The sequence below is a fragment of the Lonchura striata genome, chromosome 1 (genome assembly GCF_046129695.1).
Source record: "Lonchura striata isolate bLonStr1 chromosome 1, bLonStr1.mat, whole genome shotgun sequence".
NCBI classification, from domain to species: domain Eukaryota; kingdom Metazoa; phylum Chordata; class Aves; order Passeriformes; family Estrildidae; genus Lonchura; species Lonchura striata.
The window spans coordinates 73,806,275-73,830,631 of record NC_134603.1 but is presented as its reverse complement, the minus strand read 5'-3'; the positions used below and the strand labels follow the sequence as shown (position 1 = coordinate 73,830,631).

The 24,357-nt window shown below is 37.3% G+C and overlaps 1 protein-coding gene across 3 annotated transcripts in view; it reads right to left on the bottom strand.

Moving 5' to 3' along the window:
• TRIO (trio Rho guanine nucleotide exchange factor) overlaps nucleotides 1-24,357 on the bottom strand; it is a 247,541-nt gene that overhangs the window by 147,699 nt on the left and 75,485 nt on the right. For all 3 annotated transcript variants that reach the window (XM_021528950.2, XM_021528952.2, XM_021528953.2), the window contains exons 3-8: nucleotides 22,645-22,759; nucleotides 19,135-19,327; nucleotides 17,991-18,503; nucleotides 14,811-14,933; nucleotides 6,597-6,788; nucleotides 3,212-3,343 (exon numbers count right to left, since the gene is read on the bottom strand). In XM_021528950.2, the coding sequence (XP_021384625.2) occupies nucleotides 3,212-3,343; nucleotides 6,597-6,788; nucleotides 14,811-14,933; nucleotides 17,991-18,503; nucleotides 19,135-19,327; nucleotides 22,645-22,759 (1,268 nt within the window). The remainder of the gene's footprint in view (nucleotides 1-3,211; nucleotides 3,344-6,596; nucleotides 6,789-14,810; nucleotides 14,934-17,990; nucleotides 18,504-19,134; nucleotides 19,328-22,644; nucleotides 22,760-24,357) is intronic.

Here is a 24,357-nt window from a genome sequence, read left to right as displayed (position 1 = left end):
TTACAAGGGAGCTTATTTCTCAGTTTCAGTTCAAGCATTTTCATTTTAGCAATGAGTATCAACATAGAGAATTATGCTTGTCGCCCTGTTCTTTTGAGAGTTTTAAAGTTCTTCTAAAAGTTTTCCATGCCTTCTGATGTTTACATATTTCTACTGAATCTTCTCACACTGTTCATGTAAATAATGATTGTTTTGCATTCTTCTTTGTGGGTGGAGAGAATTGATGGTTTGACCTTCAAACTGTTGGTTTGACCAGTGTGGTTGGAGTGGTGGCAGTTTCATCCGCCAATCCACTGTCACTTTTGCTATACATAGTGGAGTCGGAAAATAAAATCCTCTCTTCAAGTTCTTTTCTTTCCCCTTTTACATCTAGCATCCGTGTGTGTTATTTTGTGTCGTAGTATGACAGATGCTCACTTCTGAAATAAGCTCCAGTAAAGTCAGGTCAGCAGAAAAAATGCATAGTCCATAGCATAGTTAAAATGATATCTTTTTTCTTTTCTGTATCAAGAAGAATTATCTAGTAAGTCCTTCAAGTATTTCAAGATAATGGACTTCAATTATCCATTCAGAGTCTATAAAATCTAGGTGAAAAAATTAATTGTGACAGCCCCTTGCTCCAATTAGTTTATTAGCTTTATAAACAAATGGCTGCATAGATTTTCCTTTAGAGTTAATACACTAAAATTCTCTTCCTTGCTAGTGCGTGACTGCCTTAAGATTTCAGTGAGATGCATAACTTTATTTTTATATATAACTTCTTTTAAGGCACATCTGTTGGATTTTCAGGCATACCAGTTGTCTCATCTTGTAAGCTAGTAAGTTGCTTTATTAGTAATATACAGTAATTACCCTCAGTAAAATCAGACTGTCTAGTCTTATAAGCATTTACTTTCTTAAAATTACTGTCTTTTACTTTGCAACCAAGTCATGTTGTCAAGACATTACAATCTAAAATGAATGACAGTGTTGTGATTCCCATAGTGTTGCTCTCTCTCTTCACCACTGTTCATTCATCACAAAATGAAAGGAGCTCCGTACTGTAACAGAAATGAAGTCATACATCTAATAATGATAAGCAATAATGCTTTAATACCCTGACACAGAAAGACACCTCCATCAATCTTCAAAAAGGAATGCACGCTTGAAAAATGCAAAGTAAAACCTTCTGCCCAGAGGAGGAACACAACTTGTACATATACATACAGTTATTATTTCTACACCAGTTCTGGTTGCTAAAGATAAAACTGTTTTTTTTACCAGATAGCGAAAAGTAATGACCAGAAATCAGAAGAAAGGCACTTAGTGCTCTTTCTTTTCCTTTGAGCAGTACCAGTGAAGATTTTGTTAAAATATCTAGCTATCCCAAAGCCATAAGCTACAGTTTTGAAATCCTAAATAAATTTTCAAGGTATGTCCCAAAGCAATCCTATAATCTACCAGTCTAATTTACTTTTTTTATGCATCGCCAGCAAGCAAACATTATTTAACATGCTAATCCACAGTACTCACACTTTACACCCAGCTCATCCAGTCACATCCCTGACAAAAAACAATGAACCCACATAAAACCAACTCAAACCAAACAGAACCAAGTAGAAAAAATTCAACCTCAGCCCTTTATAATCATTATTCTAGAGAAATCTAGCCTTCCTCCTCCTTGCTGCACTCTCATGAAGCATGCACCCCAGACTGCCTCTCCACATAAATCTGTTACAAACATGCTATGTCTCTGTTCCCCCCAATGATTAAAGTTTACAATGAAGACAAGAAATCCTACTACAAAACATGCATTCAAGAATGACTTAAAAGAGTTATGTGTAAGTAAAATTGCAAGTACTATCAGGTGTGATATTATGTCATTAGATTAGCTGACATAGCAGAATGGCATAGAGCAAGAATAGGGATATCAATATGTATTTTACAAAGAAGAACATGAATTCCTGAACCCTGGACATCTGACTCAAGGTCACAAAGTTTATGCAGGCCCTAAGGTGGCAGGTATTCAAAAAACTCAGTTTTGATACACTAACAATAGGATGGATCATCAGCACTGATTTTACCCTGCCTTACTGCTAAACAAAATGTGACCGGACTTAGGATTCAGCTTCCTATAATAAAGCTGGTTCACCAGAAAGTAGTTTTAACTTATAATGTAATGTGTAAATCACAACCATTAATTCAAACCCACATGACCTCCTTTTAAAGAAGGGTGCAAGCTGTGGCCTAAGCTATCCTGTGTCCACTGATAATTTTTACCATGATTTAACCAAACACAGAATTTCAGTACAAAACTACTGTATTTAATCCAGAAAAACATCAGTTTGATTGAATAGTAAAAACAGTTTTACCCAACAATGAGAACAACCCTGACAGAAGAAGGAAAGGCAAGTAAAGCAAGAAATGCAGAAAATATCTTTTAGCTAATAATAGTGAATACCGATTTGACTTCCGCTAAGTAACACACAGAAAATAACAGAAGTAACGTTTGTAACAGAAAACTCAACATTTGAAAGAAAACAAAATGATAGTTAAGTCATCATTTTGTAGACCACCTTCAGAATAAGCAGAATATCTTAAGTTGTAAATATAACTACCAGAAATAGTGACAAATATTATGATCCCAGTGTGTGCTGAGTCCAATATTAGAGCACTAGCATAAGATATGCTAATCTTACAAATGGTGACTACATAGGCATCCTAGCTCATTTTACTGTCTTTGAGGTTGATGAAACCAAGTGCATTACCTTCTGGCTTCTCAAGCAACATCCTTTGATAGTTAAGTTTTTTTCTGTGAGTCAATTTCAGAGATGGATTTTCAAAATACACTTAGAGAAATCCATGCCAACAGAATACCTTCCCAAAGAATGCCAAGCTAACTTCCCTTCAAGTAAATGTCTAAACAATAGTATCCCACTGCTCTTCAAGGGCGGTAACATGCAAATGCAAATTAAAACATACTTAGTACTTTAGTGCTCTAAGGCTTGTTTGTACCACATATGGTTAAATTTCACCTTATAATTTCTTTCCAAAGGTTACAGGAAGAACTTTAACACTTCACTTTTGAACATCAGCAGCAAAATCCAGTATATAAAATTTAAAAAGAAGCTCAGCACTTGAGTTTGTAACTAACTTCCATTGCAACAAATGATACTGAATCATGATTCAAACTTGACACAATTTTATCTAAGGAAACAAACAAGACACTTACCTCAGAGTAAGCCAAAGTAATGTGCTCATATATCCCTTGATGATGATGGATAGCATCTTCTAAATCTTGCAGTTCTGAGGGGAGCTCCACCTCACCACAGGCTTTACACCACGAGTCCACATTGCTCATGTACTGCAACAGAGAAGAAACATTCAACTTTGATTTTGGGTTCTACCATTAAGTACACACATGACAGTAATATATAAAAGGACATTCATCTGTGTGACAGACACTGAAAAGACATCTTTTAAGCAAAAAGTCTTTACAGTATTTCTCTCTGAAAGAACCAGAAATTTATATCAGAATAGAAGGAAACACTCAACTCTGACTATACTTGTACTTTTAGGTATCTGAAACTCATTGAGCTGTTAGGAGACAGGCAGGCTTAGTTGTATGTTGGTAGTCTTCAGAACCGATTTAACTGTCGTCAATATTGATGCTTCAAGTGTACTCTTGCTCCATTTCTTGACTTTGCAGCTAAGAAAAATTTCCTTCATCCTGCACCTACTATTTCAGAAACACGATAACCAACTAAGGCCATGCTTACACAAGGAAATAGAACATGCTACAGCTTTCAAGTCCAGACCCTAGATCTTTACTCATCAGCACCCTGCGCAGATACTCATGGTATTATGAGGTTTACCACCTCACCTCTTTTTAATCTTCAGAGAAAACCATGCTACTTTGCACATACACACAAAGAATCACTGGTGAACCATTCACTGAAACACTCCATAGTTGTCTTTCGCTGGAAAGAGGTTATCAAGGAATCAAAGCAGTGTCAGGCACAGTGAATTCACACCTCAGTCCACAAAGAACTAACTTCTATGTGCAGAGAAGCACTAAATCCATTTGGCAAGCTACTACAGCAGCAAGCATGCAAGGGATTTACAACTTAAGCACAGGTCTCTTGGGACTAGCACTGAACTTTGAGCACACAGCTATATCAGCATAGCTGCTCGAGTCAAGCCTTTCAGGGGAAATTGAGGATACTGAAACAGAAATCTCTTCTGCAGACAATTTAAGTTATCTCTGAAGTCAAGCTGTCTTGACAGACAACAAACTGCCATCACAGCTATTACTTTTTCACAGCTAGGGGGCATGAATTTTATACCCCTGTTATGCTAGGAGGGGAAAGAGGAAAAACTAATCTGTTTTTCTAGAAGTTTTCACAGTTGTTAAACCTCGTACAGCTAAGCATATGTGAGTTCTTTAACGTAAATTTTCTCTATTCATGTCAAGTTCAAGACTCAAAAGTTATGAGACCAAGACTTTTGTTTCATCATACATATCTTAATTCTTGGAGCACAAGTAGTCTTTTGAGGAAAAACAAATTCATAGATCAGTTCTGGTACTCTTGTATTGTTTGATAGCTGGACAGAAGGGGGTTGGAGTATGTAGCTCTAAAATACCTATTTAATTCTCATTAAGGGCCGGTTTAAAAAATCTCTAAGGTTAAGCACTGAATGTGAACAGAAGCTCCATGTGCACCAGTGAGCTGGCACTGATAGCTGGTACAGTTTTCACTGTGCCTGACAGCAGGCAGTGACACTTACCTGTCACTTGCAAGAGAGCACATGGATTCAAGAAGGGTGTGTTTTTTCTTGGGCTGCTTACATTTTAATCTTTTTATGTAGGTCAAGCATCATCAGTCTCTAAAGGGGTCATTCCTCACATTCCAAACCCTCTTTCCTTGAACTCACTCTCCATTGTTAATGCAACAGCTAATATATCACAGGCAGGTATCCTACAAATCAACTGAGGCAATCCATTGCAACTAATCATAAAATTAAAACTGCAGAAGGAGCAATTAAAAGTAAATTATCCCAGCAGATGCTGCACTGTTTTTCCCATTTTTATCTTTCTTACTGTTTACACTTATATTTAGTGGTAAAGAAGGTAACACTGACCCTTGCTATAGTTGCCCAGCACATAATTGCACAAAAAATTTAGTCCCCTGACTTCTGATAAGCATAATTTAATATTTTTGTTATTAAAAATTACAGCATTTAAGTCAAGGTACATCTGCCTGTTCACATGTCATTCATCTCTCTCCCTCTCTCCTACATGTATGGTTCAAAGTGCTTAAATGCAAACCCAAATGACTCAAGTGATTAGAAAAGCATCAACACTGACAAGGTACTGAACGAACTATGTCTATCAAAAGCTTCCTATCAGAAACTTTCCTATCAGAAGACAATTCCTTCATCTCATTTTTATATAGCTTTTTTGTAAAATCTGCTGAAAGGACTTATTATAGTGGCATAATTTTATATAATTTACTTTAGTCTGTCTAAGGACATTAAAACAGTGTCACCACAAACATAATGAAAAGCAATGTGTATTTGCATCTTAATACAGTCTTATTTCTAATGTCCAGATACTTATCAAGTTAAATATCCATGCAGCAGAAATCAGGGAAAAATGTTTTAAATCAACTGCCCGCCTCTCTCCTTTCTGAAGTTTCCAGTTCCCAAATGCTTCCTTCATTCATTCCAAATTAAAGTTAACTCAGTCATGAGACTTTTCCTTGGATATCATTTAGCAGGGAAAATGAAAGAAAAGTATCTACATACAGCACATCAGCCATACCCATCCAAGAACCTCTGCTCTCCGAACACATCGGGGATGCCCAGAGCAGACAGTCTACAAGATCAGCAGGTGACTCAGTTGCGCACACACAGTAACTCCTTGAGAACTGAACTCCCTTGATGGCAAAACATGCTTCTGCCATTGAGATTATTAACTCGGGATATTTATTCCTACTTCCCCTACATATACCTCTTCTCTGGCAGCTACACATGGTTAATGACTTAGTTAAAGTAATTGGTATAGGCCTAAAGCTAAAATGTCTTTTTAGCATAGGAGAAGTCTCCTATGGAATACTAAGTAAACATCTCCCACCACAATTTCAGATTCAGAAGGCAGTTAATTAACTTCTCAACTTTCAGGCCAGTTCAACTTATGCTTTCTAGAAGCAATTATCATGAGTTAAATCTTGACACTCAAGGACTGATGAGAGTTGAGTGGTGAGGACAATAGACGAAATGTCAGCTTCTAGATGTAGGAAAGGCATTATATCAATATTTAAAAGCCTTATATAATTAAGCATTTCAGTCCACTTCATTTTGATTCATATGGCTAATTTGGTTGTTTTATCTTGCACTGATGTAGGCAAAGCATTCAGTGGAAAATTTAAGGCCAATGGGCTAAACTGAGGAGAACGAAGTTTTGTTTGAGTATTGAAACTGGCAGAAATAAATATTCTGGCTTTTTTGTCAACCTTTTCCATCACTTTTTGCACTTTTGTCCAAAGCAAATGCAAATTGCACAACTCCCCATTCCGGCACATAAACTTCTGTTGATGCTCTCCCCATTTACTAACCTGTTCGGCTTTTTGATGGAAGATGGAGGACATATCCAGTAACGTACTACGTTCTTCCAAGGCTGCAGCAAATGCCTTCCATTCCTGTTCCAACTGACTGGCAATCTGTTTGATTTGCTGTGAAGCGTAATGACCAGACTCGATCAGGCGGCTTGCTACTGACATGATGCGGCTTATGTTTACATACACATTCTGTGGAGAAGGAGGCAAAAATTAGTGCAAGTCAGCAGACCAATTAAATACAGAAGTATATTCCTAAAGATTTTTACTTTATTACAGTACTGATTAGTAGTCTGGTTTTATTCGACAAGCTTATGCATGCCAAACTTTGAAATCTAGGTGTATAATGTATCAGTCTATCCATAATTGATAAGTGAGAATGATGACTAAAACTCATCTAAACTCGGTCTAAAACTCATGTTAACAATCGGCTTAAGCAAATTTATATTACACAAAGACACATTATTACAATAAAGAGGAAGAAATAATCATATTTCACAACAACCTCAATATAAAAATGTTTACAGACATTCAAGTCAACAGGACATTCAGACACACAATATAGGAAAATTGAAGTATCATTACTAAGCCGTCAATCTATCCACAGTATGCATGTGTGTACCATCTGTGAACCTTTATATCAACTTCTGAAAATAACTTTTAAAGAAACAAAATAAAGAACTCTGAGCTACAAGAAGTTTAACATTTATACATTTTATTTTCTTGCCACTATACCGCTTCAGAGGTAGCACTCAAAATTAGACAAAGTCCAAGATCAGAAGTATTCTCTATCATACTAGCATTAGTCACTGATGGTTCTTAGTCAATCTAATTTTCAATCAAGAGTTTCTGATTCCTGTGAAGTAAAACAAGAATTACTTTGCCACCAAAAACTTTCTGAGTAACTCTTTCAGAGCTACATGTGTATAATGTGGAGTTGATGCTTCCTTCAATTGGACAGACTCCTATACAATCTAGAATGAAGTTCCTAGAATCACAGGAGTGTTGAGGTTGGAGATTAACTAGTCCAACCACTAGACACTGAGCAAATCAGGTGGAACCATGACCAGCTGACATCCAGCCATTGCCCAGAGCTTGACACTGACTGGCTGGAGCAAGTGTTGCATGCAGCTCCTCCAGGCTTCACTGTCCAGACTCATCTGAGTGGCAATTAGGACAGATCCCTATTTATTGTAAACTGTATTCATGTATGCAAGCAGGAGCACACCTGACAGCCTGTAGCTCAGCTGGTCCACTCAACAAACTGAGCACAGCAGTGTCATTTTGGCTGTCTTTCCTTTCTGCACAATACTAACTCTTACTTTTTTACGTTACTCCATACATCTATGCTTACTTTTTAAGCACAGCCAAACAACTGACAGAGTACAAATCTGCTATTTCTGATAACTTTTAAGACTGGAGAGCATTTAGGCCTATTAAAAGTGTATGTAGCATAAATTCAGGACTGCTAAATGAATACAGAAAGCTGTTAGATGGTCTTTACAGTTGTGAGAAGAAACAAGTGCCAAAAGAGAAAAGAATAAAGACTATAGTAGACTGCCATTTGCTCTCTTTCTGTAACATAATAAAACAATTTCAGAAATTCTGAAAAAGAAGTTAAAAATTAAGGACATGGCACTATAAATATGAAGAAAAACTAATTGAAACTCATTCTCCCATGGCAATCAGGCTTCACACAACTGGATGAATACAGCCTATAGCAGTATGAATATGAATTAAAATGCTAACAGTTGAACACTTTCCAAGCCGTGTACACCACATTCTTTCCTCAAAAAAAAAAAAAAAAAAAAAAAAAAAACCCACAAAAAACCCCCCAAAAAACCAACTTACTATAATCTAAAGCTTTTACCTCACAACATGATATATCTACCAAAGCTTTAAGTGTCAGTATTTTAGAATGCAATGACCCAAATGAAATAGATTTAGTTAAGGAAGAAAAGAATCTCTAATAGCAGCTCACTACAATTAGGCTGTCTTTAATTGACCCTTGAAGGTCAAAAAATTTTGTTAAATTTCCAAAAGGGACAGGCAGATCCAGTGTCATTATTATTAGACAACCGCATATTCTGCACACTGCTTAAGAGATGAGAACATTGTTACAAGTGAGCTGTTGCTTATTTACCAGAGACTGGTATCTTATTCACTGTATTTATCTACAACCTGGTTTTAGTTAAGGAAGCAACAGCTGGGACTTAATAACCGATAAAATCTTATTTAGTGACCTCATTTACACCACCTGCAGCTTCTACATGTGTATCAACTGTCTCAAAGGTGAAAGGGTAATGTGATATTGCATTTCTTTAATTGTCTTACACAGATAACTGTTGGAATAAGAGTTAAAAGGAAACAATTTAAGTCACTGCATTACAAAGTGTTTAGTAAAGATACAAATATACTTAGCATTATTGTTTTCTCTAAAATGGTCTTTAGCCAGAAGCTGAAAGGACACCTTACTATATCTGGAAAGCGCCTGATTGCAAATTTTTCTTCTTAAAAGAGTATACAAATAAAAAAAGTTATTGCTCAGCAAAGGGATACAGATTAGTAGCCTAAAATACAGGTGACAGCCTACCAGCTAGCTGAACTTCTACCACGCTCATACAAAGTAAAACTGGCAAGCGACCTGAAGGTTTCATTTTATTTCCTGATTTTCCCAGACCCATGTACAAAATGTTTGTTTAGCTCCAAGATTACCATCAGCAGTTTTCTGACACAGAGACTATTATTCATTCAGTTTTAAATTCAATCTAACTCAGTGACATGGTCCATAAGCATCATAAGTGGCAGCTCTATATAGACTGTAGTGAGCTTGAACTGTTTTACTGTGATAGAACCAAGCTAGTGATGGTATTTTCAAACCATCTGCCACCTCACACACAAATGACTACCAAAACATGGTGTAGTATTAATGTATGAATTAACACCTGCTTTAATTATTTACACATTCTCTAACATTTCTTCTAGTCACATTTCTGAAGCAAGAATAAAAATGTCAGTTTGGGAATACAAACTTCAACAATGAGAGCTGCAGAACAACTAAAGGTAAAACCTGATTTATTCCCTTGAAAAAATATAAACTTGGCAACACCCAAGCTGCAATTAAGGAAAGTATTAAACATTTTCTTCAACTACAAGGATCCTTTAAGTATTCTCAGGTAACCATTTAACCATTGCTATCAGCACTGAAACACATACAATTTAATTTCACTCCAACATTCTTCAAATATCTCATTTCTTTCCTACATATTTCACAGTGGACCAGAGGAATCTTACAACAAGACTGTATAGTGCAACACCAGCATTACTTTCCTTCCTCCTTTACTTTTCTCTCCCCTTTACTTAATCATAGTAAATGCCCATGCCTTCAAACTCTCCTTACAGGCACATCACTTTCACGTATATGTTTCTCATTAGAGCACTAAGTATGAGGCTCTAAACTGGACCTAGTTCTCTAGTAGGACCAACTGAATCAGAGCATTTTCTTTAGAAATCTGAAGTTCAGTCACCCCAATAAGTACCAAGAGTGATATAATATTTGCTTCTTTTCAGTAACACCACTGTCAGTTCCCTTAGTTTGTGATTCATAAACATGAATGTACTTGTTGCTGTATTAACACCTCAGTAACTGACTGCTTTTTAAAATCTGTTTACTTGCTTCTTCCCTCTTAAGGATTGCAGTTAGCCTGTTCTATTTAGTCTTGCTGATTTTGGAGTTCTCCTCAGAAGCTGAAAATAGCCTGAACTCCTTTCACTTTTTCAGTCTATTCTCAGGCTGGTGGCAACCAGACATTGTGTCTAAGCGTTAACTGTTCTGGCACCATAAAGATTCTCTTAGGGATGTACACCTGTGGTCTTGCTCTCATTTGCCCAAATCCTGAGAACCAAGGGCAATCTGGAATTCACATATGCTTAAGTCTATCTCAACAGACAAATCTGTATGGTTACAAAAACACATATTTAAAGTAAAAAGAGTCTCTGGGGTGAAATATGTCAGTGGTACAAAGGAGATGGAAAAAATTACACTGCCTCTAAGCTAAGATTTTATCTCACCTGACATTCTTCAGGTTTTCATTTGTACCACTCTCTATGGTTGGATTTGAGCAAGACATCTTTTTAACTGTTAACTCTGCAAACCTAAGGATATTCAATCATTGTGCTCATACTTTTATTTTAACATCCCAAAGCTCTCACTAGTGCTCATCTCTGACACTCTCTTATTGGACAGCATTCAGAATTTGATTACTACCTTGATAAAATGGTTTAGTGTATGCAAACAGCCTGTTCTGAGAACATTAATCAACTTATCAATACGCCAACAATTGAGATAGGAGTTTTTGGATTATAGTTAATAAATGTAACTTCTACTCATGGTCCTATCAACACTGAGACAAGAAGAGTCATAGCACATCCTTTAATAGTAGCATGTGTCAGCTTTCTCCAAACAAAGTTTCATTTTGCCTGCATCACTCTTCAAGCATTTTAACCCTCCCCAGTACAAAGAGAGGCACAGTTAAACTGTACTGAAAGCAAGGCCATCTGATCTAGCAAAAAGAGCAGAAAATGTTCAAACAGACAACATCCTCCTCCTTACTCATATTTCATGGGACTTCTTGTGTTCCTTGTGTCTCAGCAGATATATAAAAAATGGCAGGAAAAAGAGTGGACAGACACATAATCAGTCTTTCCCACTCTTCCATGCAAGACAGACTAATCATATAATCATGGGTACTTTATTCTTGCAGTTTAAAAACTCAATACATAATTTTTGTACTTGTAACTCCTGTGATAACTTATTTTAAAGTTTCTCCCTTAAAAGGTACTAAAAACTTGTTTTGAGAAGACAAGCATTGGTTTAGTCACCCAAATAGGAACGTCAAGCTGAAATACTGAGCAATACTGAGTATTGCTTAACTCAAATAAATCTCATGACTTGACATCAGCAATTTACTGTTGCTGAAAGCAGGCTTTAAAATTGTACTTGAAAATCCATCCTCATTTTCAGAGAGCGGAATCATTGAGATTTTGTTTTTCCCTACAGTTATGGAACATGGGATCTTGCCTCTATAAAGAGACAGCCTTGACTTGTATCAGTGCACAGCTTCTCAAATGCAGTAACAGGAAGTCACACACCTATCCTTCCTATATATGAACTATCATTCAGACAGTAACTCCTTTAGCCACATCAACCTGTGTGTTAATCCATGGTAACCATATATAAATGTCCCTCTTTAATGCACAGCACTACACCATCCAGCTTTTCTCTGGGACAGATTTATTGCAGTGAGAAACAGTCTGTGTATTCAGCTTAAGACTTGAATTAACTTATTCCTGTTACCTTGAAAAGTGCAACCACATGAATACACATGATTCCTAGATATACCATTTGCTAATGAAACTGGCGAAAGTAAAGTTAAATCTCCTCCCTGAATATATCTTTATCTTTTTGTTTCAGAGTATTTGGTTTACACTTCCAACTATTTTGTGTTCTTACTGAAAACCAATACAATAAAAATGGCACAAAGCCATTACAAGAAAAATTAAAAAAAAAAAAAAAATCAGCAAATCCTCTTTGTCCTTGATGTAAATAACTCTTGTTCATGACAGGAAATAAGTAGCTTTCACAACAGTTTACATTCAGGTGGCTTGCTTCAGACTGGAAAGCCAGATCAAAGTTTTGGCATCTCACCCAAAGATTGTTACTCTTTCTCAGCCATGTTTGGCATAAGCAGCTGCAGAAGTTGTCCTCCACCTCTTGGAAACAAACTGCTGCTTGGGAAGGAAGGGGACATAAGAGACCCAGCTATTGACAGAGGGTAGCACCTGCTGTGGAGGGGAGCATGTGCCCTTCAACAACCACAATGTGTTGGGAAAAGCAGCTGCAACATTAATTATCAGAGTTAAGCTACAAGCAAGTGCAAGAGGTTGCATTTAGCTGCTTGGGGAGCATTTATCCTTCAAACAGTTCTTCCCTACCTCAAGTGAGCCTAAGAAAATTGACTAGAAAGCAAGATCTATTAAGGTCCAATTAGGGTCAGAATGAAAAGCCTTAAAAATCTCCTGCAATAAATAAAGCTTATACATAGCTGTCTTTCTCTCTCCCTCTATTCCATCCAAATGAATAACTTTACATGGCTGTAGATAGGTTAAAAGTTAAATTTCACTTCTGGTGTTAGAGTACTCACACAAGACACCTTAAATCTACTTTGATTACTGAAGAGTTACACTGACAGAAATAGTGAACAAACAGCAACTTGAACAAACACAGAACCTAGGTGGAGAGTGGTCAGGGAGAAGCTGAACATGCTTGCAGGACTTAAGACTGCCCCACATTTTTCCAGTTGAAAGCTAATGAAAAATAAAGCCTGCCAAAATTCAATCAGTTCACAACATTTTTTATATCACATTCAGTTTAATCTTTGCCCCTAATCTATATGAAAGGCTTTTGCCATTTAACCAAATAAAACCCAGATAATCTGAGTGCTGCTTAAATCAAAACCGAGGACCAATAATACTGAATTTACATTTTCCTATTCCATGGCAGAGAACTCCTGCCCCTAGGAGGGCTACGCTACAGAAAAAAAATGCAGCTGGTTTTTACCCTTGCCGATGTTTGGATAGCTTAATTTCCCCCAAACTTAAGCTGCTCCTTGTAAGCTTTAAGAAAATATTTTGCAGGATGAGAAAAAATCCCCTGTAATGAATGCATTTGACAACTAAAGGCAACGGAGAGATTAACAGGAAAAGACTAATAGCAAACACAGAGCGGAAATGATTATGCTGCATCACTCAAGTGCTTCCTACTATTGATGGCATCTTAACAGTCTAAAAGAAGGGAAAATAACAAAAAAATCCAATTCGAGGAAAATACTACAACAGTGACTAATATGAGGACAGGCCTACAGAAGAATTTAACCTTTAGAATACAATCCCAAGAATTGTCTGGAAGGCCACTCAAAATCACTAAGTTCCAAGAGTCATCTCATGTCAATGACCTACTGTCGTCCTGTGTTTCTTTCTGCTCTACTTCATATTCAGAGCAGTGAAGAAAAACAAGGTGCTTCATAAGGCAGCAATTCCCCATGCTGTGAACCAAACCTAATGGTCAAAACCATATATGATGTTATATAACTTAATTGCCAAGTTCACCAGCATTTACTTTACTCTTTTCAGAAAGTTCATATTTATTTTAATTCTTTCAAACTTTTGGAAACAGAGCTGAGTTGCAAAAAAAGAAAATGTGCCTGCTCTCATTGTGTCTTCTACTGTCTTACCTCCAGCTACACCATACATAAAAGCTGCCTTACTAGTCCTTCTATTACTTCTGCAAGACACAATCTAGGTAAGTTTATTTTGCCCATTTTCTGTTCTACAGAAAAACCCTCTTGCAGGAGCTCGTTATTTCAACCATACTTTAATTCAATTCCCATCCTTGGACTGCCAAGAATGTTAATTTGTAACAAGAGTGGTAGTGTTCTTCCTTCATTGATCTAACAAACAGGAACTGGACTTAGGCCCAGACTCCCAAGGTTATTTAAACACCTACAATGTGTTAAGGATCTAAAATGTACTTCAGAATTTTGTTCCCATGTTGAAGCAGCAATTCATGAAACTGAAAGTAAATAGCTTTCACTCATTGCCAGTTAAAATCCAAAATTTTTTTACAGCCTACTTATCATATCTGACCAAAAAAAATTGTCTTAGTTCCATTCTGCTGTGCCGAAAATGAGAAGTATCTTCTTGAAACCATGGAGAATTATTACACCAGGCTCAGTTACTTCTCAGAACTTTTTGCCTGAGTTAAAATCTCTTCAGAAGATCCTGACAGCTATTTCTTTCAGAATGAAGAGCTAAAATCTGTATTACACATGATTCTCTGAATTTTCTATAAGACCCAAGGCAGTACTCAAAGATACATTCCAGGTTCTAGAAGCTTGGACACTTATATTTGAGAGGTGCTGAAGTCGTGTTGCACACTGCCATCTGTCAAAACAATTTTGTTGCTTTATCATAGTTCCTCTGTACCTGACCACTCTTCATTTTCCTCCATTGTGTTTTATAACCTCACTGCTCAAAACCAAATTTCCACTACTTGTAAAGAAGGAATTATGTGTTTATGCACTTAGAAATTCTACCTTAACACAGAACAAACAGGCAGCACATCTGTGCTGTCTGTGCAGGGAGGTCTGTTCTTACCATGCAGTTCATGGCAAAGTGATTGTGCTGTGTCTGAAGTTCCATCGCGTGAGGGTGACTGGTTCCAATCTCTGTGTAGCTGTTCAGAAACAGACCTTTGTTGTGTGTGATCCAGTCAAACATCTACACAAAAATATTAAGGAAATAAGAAAGTTCAATAATTTGTTATGGCAGAAATCATGGACAAGTAACTGAAGCTACCTATGAACACAGAATACACAGTCTAAGACCATGAAAATTAACACTGATGCTCTTTCCATTGTAAGTAGTTGTATACTTTAATTCAATCATTGCTGAAACCTGTAGTTTTTGGTTCAAACAGCTGAGGCTGTTACTGTTATCTCTACTATATGTGTTTATCTCAGCAAGCTACAGTAATGTTATAATCACAAACTTCATTATTACAAAGAAGTCATAGTAAACAAACAGACTTGAGTTGTCAAGCTTATACATTCTCTAGTGGCATCACTTATTGACATCAGCACCTTAGCAGTTTAGAACTAAAATGGCAACTCATGGAAATTAAATATAAATTCTTTCATGCTGATCAAGTACTTCAGCAGTGAGTTTAATATTTTTAGTTTGTAAGTTTACAGTAGATTTGAAAACAAATATTCTACTTCTAGATGAATTATTAAAAGTACATGTGAGCACAGAGTTACCTTTCTCCAGAAAAAAATAAGAATAATCTTTAAATATGCTTGTTTTTCAAAAGAAAAAAAGGAATATCTTAATATTAAAAAAAAGTTTAGGAGATATCTTGTAAGACAATGGCCATCAATGAAGGCACACAGGTATGTTAACAGTGGCACTGGAAGACAAAGTTTTCAAAGACCAAGCAACACAGCAAAGAGCTGTGTAACACCCCACCTGCTCACTATGGTTTTGAACTCTTTGCTATATCTCAGTAAAAGAGACATACCACCTGCTCCCCGGATAAGCTGAAATAGATTGCCCAGGAAAAAATAGTAGCAGTAAGCAGTAAGTGTTCATTTAAAGATCTTACCGATTATGCTAGCTAACAGAACAACATTATCAAGTCCAGTATTGGTCCCAAGTACATGACAAACTAAATTATAAGCAGACCACAGTATGGTAAGAACTGTAAACCAAACTTTTGAAGTTTTGATAACTGAGACAGTTGATCATATACTCCTAAAATTTAAAGCTTTTTATCTAGAACTCAGTGAAAATGTGCTAGAACATTACTCAAAACAGACACTGGTACTGCTTTTGACTATCCTCCTCTAGGTCACTTTTATTTGCTGCCTTCAGACACTTAAAGGGCAATTCCAACAGATTCCCTCCCACCTTGTCCCTTTTTTGTCTTCTCTTCTTCTGAACTAGTACAAATTTCTTGCACTGAATTGAGCAAGTCCTCCAAAAGGAACATATTTATTTCTTCCCATGCAATACCCTTTTTTCTTCCCAATGAAGATCCCATCCTTTCCCACATTTCATTAAAATACAGACATACACAGATAAAAAAGTCATAAGCTGTGAAATCTAATCTGACACAAGCAGTAAAAATACAGGCTGCAGGTACATTAAGGAAAGGGTCTTAATCCACAAGTGAGTTGGGATATTACACAAACCTCCTTTTCTATCTTTTTTACTGGCTAACTGTCCCAGGTATAATAGCTGCTGTCAACCTCATTTTGAGGTGCCTAATATTTCCCTTTTGAAAGAAAGATGTGTTAATTTAATATAGACTTATTCCTGGAATCAGAAACATAGAAACTGATAGGAGCTTATGCAACCACATGGCAGGACAGAGGTCAATCCTACAGGCTCAAGTATTTCACAAGAAGTTTGTTAAAGCCCAAGTCATGTAAGCAATTTGATAAAATATGAGAAAATGAACAAAATGTATTTTGATGGTACTCACATGGTACTGAAAGATATGCTATAATGCAGAAAAATTAATGCTGTAATGAAGTGGCTGCAAAGTTGATAAAATGCATTTGAGTCTGAAAGAACAACACTAGAACAACAGCTTGCATTATTTTCTAACTCATTTTAGAAATAGATAATAACTTCATCTTTTTTTCTAACTCTCTACATGTCCCTACTATTTTCAGCTATACCCATCCAGTAAACATTTGCTTTAAATGGTACTTTAAAAAATATATTTATTTTTTAAACACAGCAGAAAACTTTACAGTAGTGTAAAGAAAGTCCCTGAGATGAAATTATGAGGGTAAGGGAAATATGCAAAGAATACACATGAAGAAGCAAGAAGATGTTAAGTTTTTATATGTTTGTTCTGCTTTTACTCTTCCCCATGCATCTGTTAGTGACAGCTGCTGGAAAGCAGAATACTGGTTTAACATGGACCATTGGTCTCGTGCAGTTCAGGCAATCTTATGTAAAATACTTCAAGAAATCGGAGTACTTTAAGTTCTGACAAAAAACATACTTACTACTTGAGTGCATAGTCTAGTTACTACTACTCCCAGAGAAAAAATCCCCACCCTTCCTTAAGGCTATTCGTTCCATGGTAACAAGTCAATAATAAGTGACTGCAAAACCATTCTATATGAAAATAGACCTAATCTGAGCTCATCTAAAAGTGTTCTGCCTGCCATACTTCCTCTTCAAATTCCATGACAATCAAGGGCTTTCTCATTTGAAGGGACTGGCTAGCCCAAAACATTCTGAAATCACTGAGTTGCCTGTTAATGACATATGCACTGTCAGAAGAGATACATCAGTTTTTAGCCTGGAACTTCAAACCCTGCATCAATGAAGCAGTTCCACATGTCAGCCTCTTCAGGCTTTGTTGACTGCCTGTCACTCACTTCCCAAAGATCACTCAAAAGAAGACCGATGTAGTCCATAATCATCTGCATTTATAAAGTATACAGCATTCTCCTTTATTTGATGCATGCAAAGGCATCTGTTTGAAACAAATGCTTAACAAAATAAGCACTTTGAAGTAATTAGCAGTTAGAATTTTCTTTGGTAAGAGCTTCCTGTGTTCTTACAGCTTAGAAGTACTATCCCATGCCCCTTACTCCAGAACACCCTGAGTGCCTCTCAATCAAGAAGTCCCTTATTTCTCATTAAAAGGCTAGTGATTAACTTCAAAGACAAAAATTACTATTTTCAGTTACCCTTGGTACTTCTTTCAAGTCCGTCAAGTATCGGCCATTTATAGTCTCCTCGCTCAATCCTTACCTTTTCAGCATCCTGCTCAAACAGCCTGAGCTGAAAGCATTGGTCCAATTTCAATTTCCGCACATGCCACATCTGATGCAGATGCTGCCGTGTTGAGTGCAGCCTGTCCAGCATGGTGGACACTTTGGGTAAAAGATTCTGTAAGTCTGCATTCCCTGACCCAGAGTTCTTTTTGGGAAAGCTATCACTGCTCTGTATCCGCTGGAGCAGCTTTTGTCCTTCCACATCAAGGTCCTCGATAGGGGCCTTAATGACTTTCTTTTTTAATTGTGAATGCTCCTCTATCATATTGCGAGCACCTTCCAGGTCCTGAGGCATTTCCTTTTTTGACAATATATCTTGCAGTTCCTCCAGTCTTGACAGCATATGGGTTGCATTGCTAATGTAGTCCTCAAAGGCAACTCTGATTTCTATCCACTCCTCATGGTTGTACTCCAAACAGCCATCAAATTCTGGGGTTAGCTGAGAAGGATCAACTACTTTGGTAAGGCCTTCCAGAGACACCATATTTGTCTGAAAAAATAAAAATGGAAAGAAAAGAATGCTGTTACTGAAATAATTTGAAATTTCCTTTCAAGTTTTTGCTTTTCTTTTTGTAAGAGTTGATAATTTTGCTCATGAAGTCCACAAAACAACTTTTCCCACACATTTCAAGTATCAATTCTGATCAGCAGAAGACAGGAGGTCTTGCAGGTATTTTCTCACATTTCTTTGTTACCTCACTACATTTAAGAACAAAACAGCAACCACTTTTCAATTACTGTTTTGACTTTGTGTATTGCAAAGCTGCAGGACGGTAACAGCAAGGTTAATTCACCTGATTTCCTCTGGATTCTGGGGATATCAATATTACCATAATGCAAACTAAGATAACAAAGAGACAAAACCTAAGTTTTTATCATCTGGGGGAAAAACCTAATTCAATCTTTCTTGAGCTTACAAAAAGAATATAAACAGCAACATACACAATTACCTAGCCTAAGTACATGAAGAAAACCACATTTCTTCTAGCACCATTGGCCTAAAGTACCCCTGCTTCCAGCCAGAATATAATTTATCTGAGAGTTTTCAAGGTGGTGATCATTAATGAGAACATTTAAAACCACAAAATAAACATAAATTTGTATGCCATAGGGGAAATTACCTCAAACTCAAACTTAGAGCTGCCAAAGTTAGTCCTCTGTTTCTGCCAGAAATTGTCTGGTTTGATTATCAGTGCAACATGAATACAACATGGAAAGGATTCCTGTAAAATCTTCAGCAGAGGCTTTATGGAGTCCCATTTTGACCCACGCATATCTACAATGACGGTGAATCCTCGTTTACATACTTCCTCACTGCAGAAAACAGAAGGCAAGGTTATCAAGCAAGTGTTTCAATTTCCAACACAACACTCTACTGCACCACACTGTCTAATGAACGTGGTCTCCTCAGGGTCTCACTGTTGACTAGCTGACCATATACAGCAGATCTCAACAACTCTCTCAAGATGCTTCTTTCACCCCCATGCCAAATTCCTTGTGGGAGATAGCTTTATATCTGTTGCTGACTTGATATTTTATCATTATCTTCACTTTCATTTTCACTGTTTATATTAATGATGATTCATCGTCCAGTCTTGTTTCTCCCTCACCTAACACACACAGTAAACCATGTCCTAAAGCAGCAATATCTAATACATTTAAAAATCACTCTCCAGAACACACAGTTATTTGACTGATGATAATATTCATGTCTTTCTAATGATTGAGAGGATCCTTTAAAAAGACAGAAGATGGCAAACTGTTCTTACCTACCACTTTGCAACTTTTTTAAACTGTCTCAGATTTAGAACCATTTTATCTGAGAGTTAGAGTCTGTAGAGGAAAGACACCCATTTATTGACAATTTCTTTTGTAACAGGATTGATTTGTGAATAGTTAAAGGACAACACAGTATTTTATGGTTATGAAGATAACCACATCAATCTGTTTCTACAAAATTTGAGCTCAATTTTGCTGTCCAAAAGTTGACAGGCCTTATACTCAAATTCTTTGGCATTCCCTCTGAGAATGGAAAATTTAATTTCTTTCCATCAGTATCTTCCGTACATTTAGTTCTTGTCACTGATCAAAAGTGACAATCACCACCACCAGTAACTCTGATTTTGTTCCAGCAGAATTTGCTACATGATCTTGTAGTATGACCATAGGAAGGAAAACATTTCAAAACCAATGCATCAGAGCCAACAGACTATCAAACATGACCAAATGTCCATAGTTTGAGTATGAGTCACTTTCAGACATGTGATTAATTCAAATGTCATTCTACAGCTCATGTGGTGAGGTTTTTGGAGTGTCCAAGAGGCAGGGAAGATTCACTGGCCTATTTTACTCAGTCTTACTGGCTACATTGCAGAAAGATGGATTATGACTGATATAGGCGTTCTGGAAAAAGTGGTAACATGGGTTCCTCAGAAGGGGAAGTTTTTTTTTTACCTTTGAAAAGTTTAAAGCTAGAGAAAAGAAGACAATAAACATCCCACAACATTTCAAAAAATGAATTTATCATGATAAATGCTGCCTCTCCCACCTGCCCATAGGAATGCCAAAAATGGCAATGGCAGAAGCAAAATATATTAAAAGTAACTAGCTTGGCATACATGTAGGCAGGCATACAATATACAATTTTCTGACCATGGTGAAAATGTTTGCTAAAATCCTCACAGGATTCAAGAAAAAAAAACAACTACTGTCATAAAGATAGACCCATTACTGAAAGTCCAAATGGCAGTAGGAGTGCTGCTCAGCCCATCCCTATCCTATCAAACTGAGGATTGCACAGGGAGTGCTTGCTACTAATTCACAATGCATCCATCTACTGGGGTATCCAAAATAGTTCCTCATCATGTGATACAGTATGGCTGTGTGCTCCATCATGGAGCCACATCACCTACAAAATCTGAATTTCTTTTGGCCAAGGATCACAAGAATTGTTCTAGGGAGCCAAGGTCATGTACTGGTAAGTCTTAGTTACACTAAGATATCTGGCCCACTCTGTGGTGATGCCATAAGTTTAGTTGTTTTTTTAAATCAGGTAACTTGTAAAATCAGTAAAACTGTGAGATTGAGTCAACCTAAGCTTTTAGATCTCTTGCAAAACAACTGATACCTATGATTCTTCAGCTACATCAATTAACAGTATTGCAGCAAATAACAGAAAACCCAAAAGTTCAGGGATATTTGTACCAATTGGGACTTCTAATTTACTAGAATTGCATAATCAGACCCTTAAACATGACTTGTATGAAAACAAGTCTTGCTTTTGATAAAGCTCCATTTTATTCTCAAAAGTTTGCCATGCTTAAAGAGTATAAAACATGCACTGACTTTATTTTAATTTTAGATCTATTGATCTAAACTAACTAATGTACACCTATTGCCAGAAGACTACTGTTTCTTGCCCTGATTATCTCTAAAAATATTCTTGGACAAATTTTGATGCATATTTATCTATTAACTCCTCTAGTAACTTGATGGCTAGAATACATCTCACCATTCAAATCCGAGAGTAAATTTTCAAGCCTTCTTCCTGTTCTCCTTTCTGTAAGTCCCCCGAGTCCCTCAGTTAACTTCACAAAAACGAGGCCATGTATCCTCTCAGACAGATGCCTTGAAGTTACTTTTATGAAACCACCTTTCTCAGTCAGAAACTATTATTTGATTACATCAAGTGCAAAGACTCTCAGTAAATTAGCACATGACACAAACACGGAAGATACTGCACTCAGGGATGTTGTCCAAGGAATTTTTTCAACTCTAGTGACAACTGCTGCTTGTGGTCATAGACAAATAGAGTCAAGCACAGTCAGCATTGCTGCAGCATGCAACAAATGCTGACGGTTCCAAGACAGACCTAAAGTCAGAGTCTTAGGATCATTTTTGTTCCCAACTTGATTACTACAGAAAGCTAAGTTCTATATGAAGGAACATTTTTTTAGATACATACAAAATACACAACTTTTGTTTGAAGCATCTCATATATATATATACAACTTTATATATATATATATATATATGGACACACTAGCACTGGATTTGACTTCTGCAAATTTATTTAAACAACTCATTGCAATTCATAGGTTGAATTGCTGATAATGCAATGATATCAGTACTTTCACAGATCACTCCAAAGGTTTATCCGAGATCTTTACAAGTAGTTGTTCATACCTTTCTCCTGGTTATTTCCATGCAGTATCAAGACACTATGACTTATCTAACACAAACAAGAGTTAGGAGTCCTGTGCTGACTGCACTCCACACAAGGCATATGGTGAATAATGACCAGCATGTTTCTACTTATTGAGGTACTGAAAGCCTTTGAGTTGTACTTTCAGTCTTCAACACAGCAACACCAATGTGGCATGGCAGTGCCATTTCTGAGACACAAACTACTTTTAGCTAAAGCACATCAGCCCTTCTGCCAGCTGCCTTCCTTTTACAAAGCACAGTAATTACTTCTCTTCCAAAAAGCCATTTGAAAATAGCAAATGACAAAACTTGGTATTGATTTGCTCATGTTATTAACTCACTCAGTCGGCTAGCTTGTGGGAGTACTGCAACATAATCCATTTATTTTCTTATACAGCCTTAGAGGTTAACAGATGATCGCTTACCTAGGAATACACGCTAGATAGGAAATTAGCCTTCTAAGGTCTTCTTGCCGTATTCTGTCATGATTACTACGAGCTGGAAATGTTAGAATGGGACCTCCACGCTTATCTCTACCACCTGAAAAATTAAAAATGTTAGAAGACTCAACAGTATAACATAAAATTATTTTTTGCAGAGCTAGTATTGAGTATCTACTTTTAAAAAAGTGATTTCAACTTAAATGACAACATTGTCATTTTGAGACCAATTTAAGATTAAATTTTGGGATTATTGATCAGCATATTGCCACAATTCCTACAGTGAAAAAGCAAATGCAAAAAAAATGAAACTAAGAATAACCAGAGCATTACACTTAGACATTACAGTCACCTTCAAGTTTGACTGGTAGTGTGACATCTCCAGCAATGGCACTCTGTTATGTATTTAATTTTTGACTCAGCAATTGTACAGGTTCAATTTAAATACAGAATTATGCTACTTTATAGGCGAGTATTTAGATTATATGGCAGCAGAGAGCACAGCTGTGGGAAGTGTGCCTAGGTAGAGGAGCTCCTCTGCTTAGTGACAGAGCTCAGGGAGGAGGTGAGTAGTTTAAGACAGATGGATCATTGTCACAGGAGATTCCCTTCTGAAGGGAACAAAGGCCCAGTGTGCCAACTTCTTCTGGAAGCCTGCTGCCCCAGGTTAAAGATGTTATGAGAAAGCCTTCTACCCTGGTATGGCCCTTGAGAAAATCCATTATTATTAACCCATTCTTCAGGGAGCAAGAAATTGCAATTAGAAGCCCAAGGGCAATCAAGAGAGATGTGACTGAAGTCTCTCCCTGAAAGCCTTGGGATGACTGGTTGGAGGATCAGGAACAAAAGTAGTGCTTTCTCTGTTCTTCCTGTTGCAGGGAATGATAAGGAAAGAAATGAGAAGAGCCATCAGATCAATACCTGCCTCCAAGCCTGGTGTCAGTGGGGGAGATTTTTAGGTTTTCTGATCATGGGCTGGTTTACATGACATTGAGCCTGCTCGTGATAGACAAGGTACACCTGCCTAAAAGGAGAAAAAAGATCTTTGCAGAGGAATTATCAGGGCTCAGTGAAAGAGCTTTAGACTTGATAAAGCCATGCTTGCTAGAGATCAGCATGGAGGCAGAACACCAGTGTCTGAGGAATGGTGAACTAGCAAGGTCTTTCAGACTGCCATCTCACAGAAGGTAGGAACAGAGATCCATGCAGCAGCCAAAATATAAGAGATGTGTCAGAATGCATGCCGAAAGCATGGAAGCACCTGAGAATGGTCATGTAGGAATTACAGCTTCTGCCCCGAAAAAGATAACAGAATTAACAGCCCAGCTGAAGTGCATCTATACCAATGAACATGGCTTGCACAAGAAACAGAAGACCTGGAAGCCATTGGGCGGCAAGAAAACTGCGACATAGTTGCAACCATGGAAACATGGTGGGATGGCTTGCATAACCGGGATGCTGCAATGGATGGCTGTAAACCCTTCAGAACTGATAGGCAAGGAAGGAGAGTCAGCAAGGTAGTCCTGAACGGAGTGATTGTCTAGCATTAATGACAGTGACAAGAAAGCTGACTGTTAAAGGGGAAGTTTGCAGGTGATGCCAGGTTGGGCAGGACTGGATTGATGGGCCAAGGTCAGCAGTATGAGGTTGAACAAGGCCAGGTGCTGGGACCTGGATCACAGAAACCCAAGGCAGTGC